This window comes from Pygoscelis adeliae, unplaced genomic scaffold, assembly GCF_000699105.1.
Source record: "Pygoscelis adeliae isolate BGI_AS28 unplaced genomic scaffold, ASM69910v1 Scaffold54, whole genome shotgun sequence".
Lineage (NCBI taxonomy): Eukaryota > Metazoa > Chordata > Aves > Sphenisciformes > Spheniscidae > Pygoscelis > Pygoscelis adeliae.
The window spans coordinates 1,538,844-1,549,782 of record NW_008824982.1 but is presented as its reverse complement, the minus strand read 5'-3'; the positions used below and the strand labels follow the sequence as shown (position 1 = coordinate 1,549,782).

At 41.7% G+C, this 10,939-nt stretch overlaps 1 protein-coding gene across 1 annotated transcript in view; it reads left to right on the top strand.

Annotated features, from left to right (window-relative positions):
* NCOA7 (nuclear receptor coactivator 7) overlaps positions 1-10,939 on the top strand; it is a 102,821-nt gene that overhangs the window by 65,421 nt on the left and 26,461 nt on the right. The window contains 6 exon segments of the mRNA XM_009325638.1: positions 2,341-2,420; positions 3,279-3,386; positions 4,807-4,908; positions 5,963-6,088; positions 8,432-8,616; positions 10,078-10,939. The exon segment at positions 10,078-10,939 is cut by the window's right edge and continues 59 nt beyond it. Coding sequence (XP_009323913.1) covers positions 2,341-2,420; positions 3,279-3,386; positions 4,807-4,908; positions 5,963-6,088; positions 8,432-8,616; positions 10,078-10,939 — 1,463 coding nt within the window.

Genomic DNA, 10,939 nt, shown 5'->3' with positions numbered 1-10,939 from the left:
TCTCCCTCTCTCTCTCTCAGCATCTCTCCTGGGCTACTTTATTTTTATTCCCCCCCCACCCCAAGGTCTTACTGATGCATGTCTAGTTAGTGTGAAATAATTGTTCTTAACTGTTTCCTACTTTGTGTGCTGTTTCAGAGCTAAGCAAGAGTTAATATATCTGAAAACTTGTCTACTTTTTCCAGCTAGACCAAATCATTTACTAGAAGATGAAGTCTACCTATAGACCTTTCTTCTCTCTCTCCAATGATAGGTAGCAGGCAGCTTTGGTAGTTTGCCTGCATGGGTGTGATACAAAGTTCTAGTTATCCTGGAGTAATTGAAATGGTATCTCCTGAGTAGCGCAAAATAGTGTGAACTCACTCATTGCTAGGTGGGGGAGTTTCTTCAGGCAGGATTATGTCCCTATCGGCAGTTGTACATAAATAATAGATTAAGGAAACATCCACTATTTGCCACTTCTTTGTCTGTCATATTAGCATTGTGTTTCTGATCGTTTAATACCATGCTCTGCTAACGCTGTCATTACCTCTTTTTCCATCCTTCACCATGGACTGCTTTGACTCTGATCAGAGGAAGATGGTATGACAATGGTGGAAATACAAATGATCAGAAAAAGGCAGCAAGAATGCTAATTTTAAAAGTTTTGCTATGGGTCTCCAGCCTGAGAGATGAAAAGTCTTGAGATCATTGAGTGATGCTCTGTTCCAAAATGCTGTCAGGGAAAAGCCAGCATCGTCCTGATCGTCCTCTTCCTACCTCTGCCCTTCGTGCCATGTATACTATCCACGTGTACTTAAATTGTGTGTGTTTAGTCCCTGCATGCTTTCTGCCTCTGTTACATTGTGGGAAAAACGTCTTTGCTCTCTGTTATATCGCTAACCGTGGCACTTCCAATGACTGCATCCCTGGCCGGCAGTGGGCGGGGTACCTCTGCAGTAACGCCTGGTTGTATGTTCAGCTGCGTGCACCAGGCTGGGCTCTTGTGAGTCTCTGTTGACTGAAGGAGACGGTCTCTGACTGTGTAGCCTCTGGAAGACGCTGAGGCAGCCCCCAGCATTAATCTCGCTGTGGAAATGGGCTGGCAGAAGGGTCAGGTGCAGCATGCTTCTGAGCCCCTCCTTTCTTCTTGTGTACATTACGGTGGGGCAGGCGAGTCCTTGCCCTTCCTTTTACTCTCTGCCTCTTGCTCTCTGGAAATAGCAAAGGTTGCAGCAAAGCCTGAATGCGAGCCAGAAGCCCTGCACTGCCATTCCCTGTCCTTTCCTCCCTGACCTCCTCCTGGAGCTGTCGGCTTGGACTGCGGGAACGGTCCCCCCAGGAGGGCAGCGTCTCCCCGCTCCTGGTCCTGGCTTCTGGCTTTGCCGGGCCCAGCCCTGCCTTGCCTTCTCGCCTCTTCCTGTCTCGGCCAGGCTTCAGCACCCTGCCGGAGGCAGCAGGACCTTTCCGAGGGGCCGGGGGCAAGCAGGCTGGACGAGCAGGGCAGCCATGCACGGCCTCTCTGCGCCCCAGCCCCGCTCCTGGAGCTGGGGCTGCGTGCCACCCTTGTCCCCCCCAGGTATGCGGGTCTGGGCTCAGGGTGCTGAGGGTGAGCCCTCGGGTCCGGTGTCGCTTTCGGGGAGCTGGGTTGGCTGGGCAGCAGGCGTTTTCCCTGATCCTCGGCTTTGCCTACCCTCTGCTGTGGTAAGAATTGGAACTAGCTACCCTGCTCATGCTCCTGTGAGCTCACATGTGCCTTTTGGGTCTTGCAAGGGTTTCTGCAGGTGCGATGAGTTTTGTGTACTGTAGCTGATGGAAAATGTCTTCTGAACAAGCTTTATGCTTTCTGATACTTGGCTGTATACTGTATGCCTCCATGTTTTGCAGGACTCAGCATACTTTTACCTTCAGAGTTTAAAATAGTATTTAAATATGATGTACTAGTGGTGAAGTGGTGATTAACCAGTATTTGTTGTAGCTGTACTGATTCGGTATCAGTGCGTACGTTCATCTGCTGGTTTCTGCCGCAGCCTTGATAGCAGCTCATCACACAAACTACTTGTGTCCGACAGCTGAATTGCGTAAGAATCGCAGAGAAAAGCATGGGAGCAGTTCTGTATTGATATGGTATCATGCATACATTACTCTTGCAGAGTTCCTGAATGATTACTAAACCTGCTATACTTGATGAAGTTTTGCTTGCCTTGCAATGCAATTTTAAGGCCTAATAGATATTTTTGATGTGTCCTCTTGTTCCTGTTCACAGCTGCAATTTGCACATCCTGTAGATCTCTTTCAAAACACGTTGATAGGCAAACACCTTGAAAGTCAATTACTTGAATAATTTTTTTTTCTCTTTAGATGACAACCAAAACAAAACCAATGAAAAGAAAGAGAAAAAAATGGTTTCTCAGAAACCCCTTGGTACCATAGAATATACTGTAAGTATTGGTGTGTGCTTTGTTCATGTCTGCTTTTTGAAAGTGGAGTTGTTGAGGTCGAGAGGGAGCCAGTGGCACAAAACTGAAAGCACTAAGTGAATACTGGCTGCAGTTTGTACCTGTCTCAACAGGGATTGCTGCAAGTATCATTGTGTGGGAAGAGCTATGCTCATGTCCTGAACCACTCACTGTTCAACCCAGGTCCTCTGCCTCTTCTCACAGCTGTCAGTCCTGTTTCTACTTCGGCACCATGGCTCTTTAGTAGAGCAATCAGTTTTGTTATTCTGAAAAATACTACCATTCCACAGTGTTACTTAGGTCATCAAGTAGCTGGCCTGTGCTTGGTCCTGAGATGATGTGAGACCTCTTTTAAGCTGGAGCAGGGTGGCAGTGTGCTGCTGCGGCGGCTCAGAGGACTAGCTCTGCCCAGGAGATCTCTGTGTGAGCCAGCCAGGTCCCTGAACCCCACGTCCATCACACAGAGTGACTGTGGAAGGCGAGTGTCCCAGCTGGGAAGAGCACAAATGCCTGATGTGCTGCAACTGCTGAAGGTCTAATGAACTTTTCAGTGTGTGTCCTTTCTCCATTTGCCAGACCAGTTCTAAATAAGGTGGTGCTGCTTTAAAGTTTTATGAGAAAAGGAGAGGGACGTCTGTAACACCTCTCCATTTTATCTACTGTATAGTATGAGAGAATATTTTTTTCATTTTATTGATACTGGCTTATCACATAAGCTATTAAACAGGGTGTGTTGAGACCATCGCATCTATTCCCTGCAAACAGTCTGTTAGATGGTTTTAGTTCAGCTGGTGTGCTGAGTGTTCACTATGGTATCTTAAGCTTCAACTCTTTCTTCAGGCTGGAAATCAGGACACCATAAACAGCATAGCATTAAAGTTTAACATCACCCCAAACAAGCTTGTGGAGCTCAATAAACTTTTCACGCAGACGATTGTGCCAGGCCAGGTAAATCTTTTATGGTTTTTTTTTATACCTGAAACCTGACTATTTGCTATGTATTTAAAAGCTTTTTACTACTTTCACATATCTTTTAGGTACTTGGATGCAAGGGTAATGGACAGTAATTTAAACCCCTCAAAGGGGAACTCGCTAGATCATTACCTGGAGTTGAGGCGCGGGGGGGCTTTGTAATTGCCATATCTGACTTTTATTATTTATTTGCTGTCACTAAAGCTTAAAAATTACTCTGAAGCTCAAGAGGGTAATGTAGCTGTTGCAAGAGAGTCGAATTCTTGGAAAGCCTAGGTGAATGCTATGTATAATACATTAAAGAATTAGAGAGTTAGATACAGTAATTGAAATGGCTCTTTGCCATTATGTTGGGGAAGAGTCAGTCTCCTGTAAGATGAGAAATAAATGGAGATAGACTGTTTTTGGGAGAGTCAAGTAATGGAAATGCAAATGTGAAGGCTAACACCTGGTTCATGAAGAGCAGATCTCTACTTCTGCTTCATGGACATGAAGAGATTGAAGTGTCCTGATTTGCAGATGGGGAAACTGAGGCACAAAGAGATGGCATGACTTGCCTAAGAATACCCAGCAGGCAAAAGCTGGGATAAGCAAAATGGTTCTATTTTTCTGAACATTTTTAGTTTAAAACTAAACTGTGACCTTTTTTTTTAACTTTAAAAGTATCTTTCTTTGCTCTGACACTTGCAACAAATGACTCTGTGTTTTTATTTGGGGTGGAGGTCCAAAGCTGTACTGCAATTTTAGTATTGCTGTACTAAAAATCTGGGATGTTCACTCTGAGGGAATGTGAAAATTCAAACAAAGCATTATATTTTTATATACACTTGCATTAGCGTAAGGGTTTTTTTCTTTTAGATGTAGTACATGATGCTAAAATGCTGGTTCATATAAAGAATTTTTTCGTAAATTTGGAGATGCAAGTATGTTTTTTGGAAACAGACAACCTATAGTGAATTGTTATAAACTTCTAGCACTAAAAATCCCCCATCTTCAGCAATGGCCTTCTCTTTGGACCAGAGTTTGCTGTTACAAGTTAATGACTATTAATAGTCGTTTTACAGTTACTTGTTGTGTAGTTGCGATAGTTGCAAGACAACCTGGGATTGTAACTTTGGGGGAAAATAAGGAGTTTCTCATTCTGTGGAAAATGTTCTATTTTCTTGCCTGTGCTGCAAAACAAAATGTAGAGCTAGATCCTGTAATTAATTAGACCTGCATGTGTCCTGCCAGCACCACCCGTGAAGAAGGAGTCTAGAATAAGTAGTTGTTAAGGAGTGCATTGCAGTCACGAGCGATCGATATTGGGCTGTCTTTCTAGTAGAACGTAGTAGTTACAGTGAATAACTTTTTGAAGCTTGTGTCTTACTGTTCTGACATATGTGTTTGTATTTAGATTCTCTTTGTGCCAGAAACAAGTGCTGCGAGGCTGTCTTCTTTCAGTCCTGGTGCTCCCGTTTCTCCTTCATCATCAGATGCCGAATATGATAAACTCCCTGTAAGTCAAACATTGGTTCACTGGTCTTAAACTCAGAAAATAATTTCTGATTCTGAAGCTGAGATTCAAGGCTGTGTAAATAGCAGGTTTTTGAGGTTACAGTTCAGACCTTGTGTGTAGTGTATTGAGTAACACTGATTTTAATTTGCTGTACTACAAAATTTACCATCTCTTTAAAATATTCCAAATTAAGGGAATTCTGTCTGAGCGTAGAAACCCAGTACAAGTTCAGTTGGGCCCAGAGTCTATCAAAGCAATGGAAAATGGTGTATAGTTTTTAAAGAATAGAAAGTTAAATATGAAGAATTATTTAGTGTTTCACCCTGGAGATTTCTATGCTGCTCTGCATTCCGGAGCCTTGATCCTGCATTGGGATCCTTGAGCACGGAGGCTGTTAGTTTAGTCTGAGCAGCCAGTTTCTTTCTAGTTAAGCGTGTTATGGTGGTACCCATATATAGACTTGTCTTATGTAGACAAGACTGCTGGATTTAATCTTTGTGAAAGGCCTTGGCATAGCTGATCTTTCATTTTCCTTAGAAGGGTGATTGGCCATGATGATTTTGGATAGTAGTCTTAGGGAGTTTAGCTGGCCACCTGCTGATGTTAAAGCGATTAGACATTTCAAATCCATAACTAACGAAAAGGAAAGGGGAGAGAAGCCTGAAGTGAATAACTCTGTTTAACCTTAGACTTACGCCTCTGTGCCACCTGCATGGGGAGTCACACCAGTGCACTGTGCAGAGGTCTTCAGTGTAGATGAGGTGGCAGGACTGGCCCTTTCTTAATGAGAGTACCTCTTTGAAATTCAGTGAGCTGACTTGCCTTGGCATTTTTTAATTTCTTGCCTGTTATTTGTATGGAGGTTTTTTGTAATGTTACGAGGTTTTTCTTCCATACAGGATACTGCAGGAAGTGTACATACAAACGTGACGACCGCTTTTCTTCTTTAAGCAAAAGGAAAATAGCTGGTTGAACCTGGCCTTTTAGTTGCCCAAAATTTAAAAGTGTATGATTCTGGTCCTGTTGCTCTGCACTGAACTTTTTCTTTTTTAAGGATGCTGATTTGGCAAGAAAGGCCTTCAAACCAGTTGAGAGAGTCCTGTCCTCTACTTCAGAAGAGGATGAGCCTGTGGTTGTCAAATTTTTAAAAATGAATTGTCGTTACTTCACAGATGGTAAGGTAGGTGGAACCTGTCTTTTGGGCATTGTTTGAGATTCTTTAAAAGCAAAATCTGTTTGGATAATTGAGAGATGAATACTCAGGGAGTCAAATGTGCTCCATGTTGTAATGAATGTAAATGTTATGATGGCTTTATCTGTCACTGCTGTCTTTATTGGTACCGTGGTAATATGCTGTATCATTTTGTTCTCTCAGTTGTTTAATCTGTTATGATAACTGCTTCATGAAAGAATAGCTCTTCTACCCATCTTCATTCCCTTACCATGACTTACCAGAATTATCTGTTTGAGTGTATTGCTAGATACGCAGAGAAAACTGCACTTTAGAGTTATGACATGTCAGGATTAGTTGTCCAGTTCCATCAAATTGTGCAACAACTTTATAAAACAAGCACATGCCTATCTATTTCATTTATGACTTTAAGCTAGATTTTTAACTGTTTCCAGAGCAGTGTTTCCAAATATGTCCATGTTGCTTCTGCACTTGCTAATGAATGTCATGCAAACCCTAATAAAAAGATAAATATTGCATGATACAACCTTTTCTTTCTTTTTCTTGCAAGCGTTCTTGTAACATACGTGTTCCCACTGGGACTGCAACCCTAAGTTTTACAGCAGCTGTTTTAGAAGCAAAGGCACAAAGCTTGGGCAGTATTTTAACCCTCTTTTCTTCTCAAGGTTGTAAGACACTGTCTTCTTGAACTGTCTACTTTGATATATCTATTCTTGTTGATTCTGGTTTCAGTTAGATGCCTGCATGTTTGGGTTTTCAAGTTCTCTGGAATTTATAACACTGGAGATGCTAACCATTATAGTTTAAACATATTTTTCCCTTAGTCCTGACTTGTGTAAGATGGATGTGTTTACACCTACGTTTTTTGGCTTCTTTTCGCATCGAGTGGATGTAGACTGTATTTAACCACTCTGCAATTTTTCAGTCTGCTATTTTGTAGAAAGTAATAGAGGGCTACTTGATGTCTCGCATGTAAATTAGGGCAATACTGTCACTTTGTTATGTGATGCTTGCTAGGTGCAGAGGATACAGATTGCCAATTTTATGGCTGCGGGACTGAAAAAGTAATTTGCAGTCAGAAAGATCGAAAGTGGGACGGCTTCTTTGCCAGTGTAGCTAAAATCCCTTGTTGCCTTGCTTCCTGCAGTGGCTGGGTAGGAAGTACAGCCTACTGATGTATTGCTCTTCTGGCTAAATAGAGTTACGTACCAGTGGGAGAAGCCTCTGCACTTGATTTTGATTCTTTCATCCAAACACAAACCAGGCAAGTGTACGTGAGTCATACAGGAGAAGCAAATGGGAAGTACATACAGGCTTTGCTTTACAAAGGAGCAGGCACATATATACTCACTTGCCAGTGCCAAGCCATCAGCTTGGTGTCTCCCTGATTTAAAAAAAAAACAAACAAACCAAGCTTGTGGTCCTTTACCTGCCTATTCGTTAGCCTTCCTTGGCTTGCCTGGCAGATGACCGTGGATAATTAATAGTATCTACAGTGTAGGTCATTCCTGTTGATCTGCGGCTCCTATTTGTCAGATGTCATGATTTACGCACACCTTCTGAGTTGGTCTGGTGAATTTTGTAGCTCATCTGGAAGAGGGTGCAGGAGCAAGACATTGGAGATCTCCTTTTTAAACCTTGAAAAATGGTCAGTTGTCATAGTTTGAATGCTGAATAATGGCTGATGCATCCTCTTATCGAATCCATGGCTAGAGCATGTTTTCAAGAATTAAATGCGTCTTCTGCAGCTGTGCAAAATATGCTTGGATCAGTGGTAGAAGCTGCTTCTAGATCAGGGAGAAACTGTTTCATGTCAGGTCCCTATATATAGAAGTTTTTTGCATGTACCTCTGGGAGAGCAGATCAAGGGGAACTGTAATGTAGCTTAGCATAGCAACATTGACATTTCCATGAGTAAGACTGCCTTCAGGTGTGCTGGCTGCATATAAATTCATGTATCATATGAAGGTGTCTGCATCTAGAATAAAATGGTACTTTTTTTTTTTAAATCCACTAACCTATTTTGTCTGAGATAAATTAACAATCTGCAGTTTTAGCTTGTAGCAACCAGCACTGAAAGTTGAATAGTTCAGAAGTTTTTCCTTATCGGCCAGGAACCTGGGTGTCACTAAGCAATCTTTTTCTTTACTCTCCTTACAATGTCTGACTCGATGCAATTGGAAACCAAAATGTTCTGTTAGCAAACGTTGCATGACGGGATATAAAGAGGCAGGAGAGAGGTTTTTCTTTTTAGGATAGTAGCCTAAAATCCAATACCAAATGATAAGTGTATCAAGTGTGATGTGCTAACTCTTCCTTCTCCTATTTTAGGGCGTAGTTGGAGGAGTCATGATAGTAACTCCAAACAATATCATGTTTGACCCACATAAGTCTGATCCTCTGGTAATTGAGAATGGCTGTGAAGAATATGGGCTCATCTGCCCCATGGAGGAGGTTGTCTCAATAGCTCTCTACAATGACATCTCTCACATGAAGATTAAAGACGCATTGCCATCGTAAGGAGTGTTCTTCCCTGAACTTATGTTTACAGATTTTCAGTAAGGGTCTATACCGAAGGAGACTGGAAAAGGGGGGGGGGGGGGGGGAGTGGAGGGGAAGAGTTTTAATGCAGCAGAATAAAACAAATCAGGGAAGGAAGGTGCCAGCAAAGGAATGATTCACTTGTATTGTTCTTCCTCTTTCTTTTTAGAACACTTCAGTAGCAGTAAAGAGATATGGGTCATGAATATGAGAACCAAAGTGCAAAGGAGACCAGTAAAATCCAGTAACTATGCCACATTGGTGGCATGCCATGGCTGGGCTCTTGCACTGACCTGTCTCTGGGGTTATTTCGGTGGAAGTGAAGACGGTTAGATTTGGACCACTTGTTGTGTTACCAGGACTGTTCTGAGAGGAGTATTTAAAACTTTTGAAGATAACACAACTTAACTGCCATCTTCAGTACTTACAGAAATACCAGTCTGTGGAATACTTCCACTTCAGAACCAGAAATACATTGATAGCATTTATAATACATAACAGACTTTCTGGGGTGGGCTACTTTCATTTATGCGTAGTCTAGGCACTGCTTAGGTATTTGTTCTAAGCAAGGTTTCGTCCTTACAGGCAACACCTGTTGGATCAGTGAAATTCATCTGCTTTCCTCCTTTTTCTCATTTCAAGAAAAACTTTCCAGATACTTGTGTTATGCTCATTACTAGAGTGTCTAGCAACTTTTCAGTTACTTTTAAGTGATGAGAATCTTGTTTTCTCATTCACCTCAGACTTTTTAGCAGTAATGAAAAGCTCAAGTTGTATGCTGTTAAGTTTTTAAGAATTTTCCATCTTGAAATGTTTTATGATTTAAAAGAAAGAAAAATCTGCTTTAAAAGGAAATCTTTGGGGAAGTCTGCATTCAAAGAGTACATTTGAGTAATGGAGAAAAATAAACCAAAAGAAACCCAACTCTGTTGCCTGTTACTGTTTTGCAGTAAACATGTTCAAACAGGGTATGGCTTATCTCCGATTTGCTTTCTTCTCAAAAATACATTTGTACTGACTAGGGAAGCATGGATGGTTGTAGAGGTTGACTCATTGTCAGGTGTGGGAAATAATATTAATATGGTATGAATGAAATTCCAGCAGCTAAATACATATCCTGTGGTTTTTTGGTTACTGAACTTCTGATGACTTGCACATTGTTATTACATGTGTACCATTTCTTCACCCATGTGGCATATTCTGCCAAGTGGTTTACTCATTTTATTTCGTTATTATGCTTTCTGCATTTTCCTCCATTTTCTTTAAAATCACTTATTTCCACTGACATATGTTTATTTTGGCAAAAGTAATTTTTCATTGAGTTTCAGAGCTTAAGTTAAGTTGGTATATTATTTATTTTTTCTTTTCCGTTTTTTTTTTTTCTGTTTCCATTTTGCTTTTAACATCCGATGTACATCCATCATTTTCCCTGACAGTGACATACCAAAGGATCTTTGTCCTCTGTACAGGCCAGGAGAATGGGAAGACCTATCCTCTGAGAAAGATATCAATCCTTTCAGCAAATTCAAATCCCTTAGCAAGGAAAAGAGGCAGCAGAATGGGGATCCATCCATTGCTCTGGGTGCCAAACAGATAAAGCCTCCGGATAAGGAAAAGTCTGCTGATTTTGAAGTTCTTCAGCCATCTGAGAGTACAAGCTCAGTCAAGTCAAAGTCACTGGAGTTTCCCAGCAACATCACTGCCACCGAACGTTTGGAAAAGTTTGCTGTGGATCCATGTGCCAAGGAGCCTTCTGGGGAAAAAAATGCTTCAGATGTCAAAACCAAAGAAAAATCCCTTTTGGGAGAAGGCGAGGATGACTTCATTGAGCTGGAAAAAAGGTCATCTCATACAGATAGAGGGTTGGACAGGAAAATCTCAGTAACAGAAGGCTTGCTGGTTGACCCCAGGGAGTTGGGGAGAACTAAGCAGCAGGTAACAAAACCCACTACAGAAGTCCAGGAGCACTTGACAGTTGATTCCTTGGAAAAAAAGGACAGTGTTGAACCTAAAGCTGACTTAGACTTAGAGCTGTGTGAAAAGCAAGATGTTATCCCAGAAGTAAACAAATGTGTCAGTTCCCCGACAGGTAAGGTGGAGACTGCATTGGACACTAAGAAAGAGCTAGAGAAAGATAAACTTATTGAATTTTACCTCAATAAAGATGGGAATGGGTCTCAGTCATCTGAAGACTTACACAAGGCTGAAATCCAGAAAGGTGAAAACAATAAAGCAATTGGCATAGACCTTACACTTAGCTGTTCAAAGTCCCACGCTAATGAAGTCCATACAATTAAA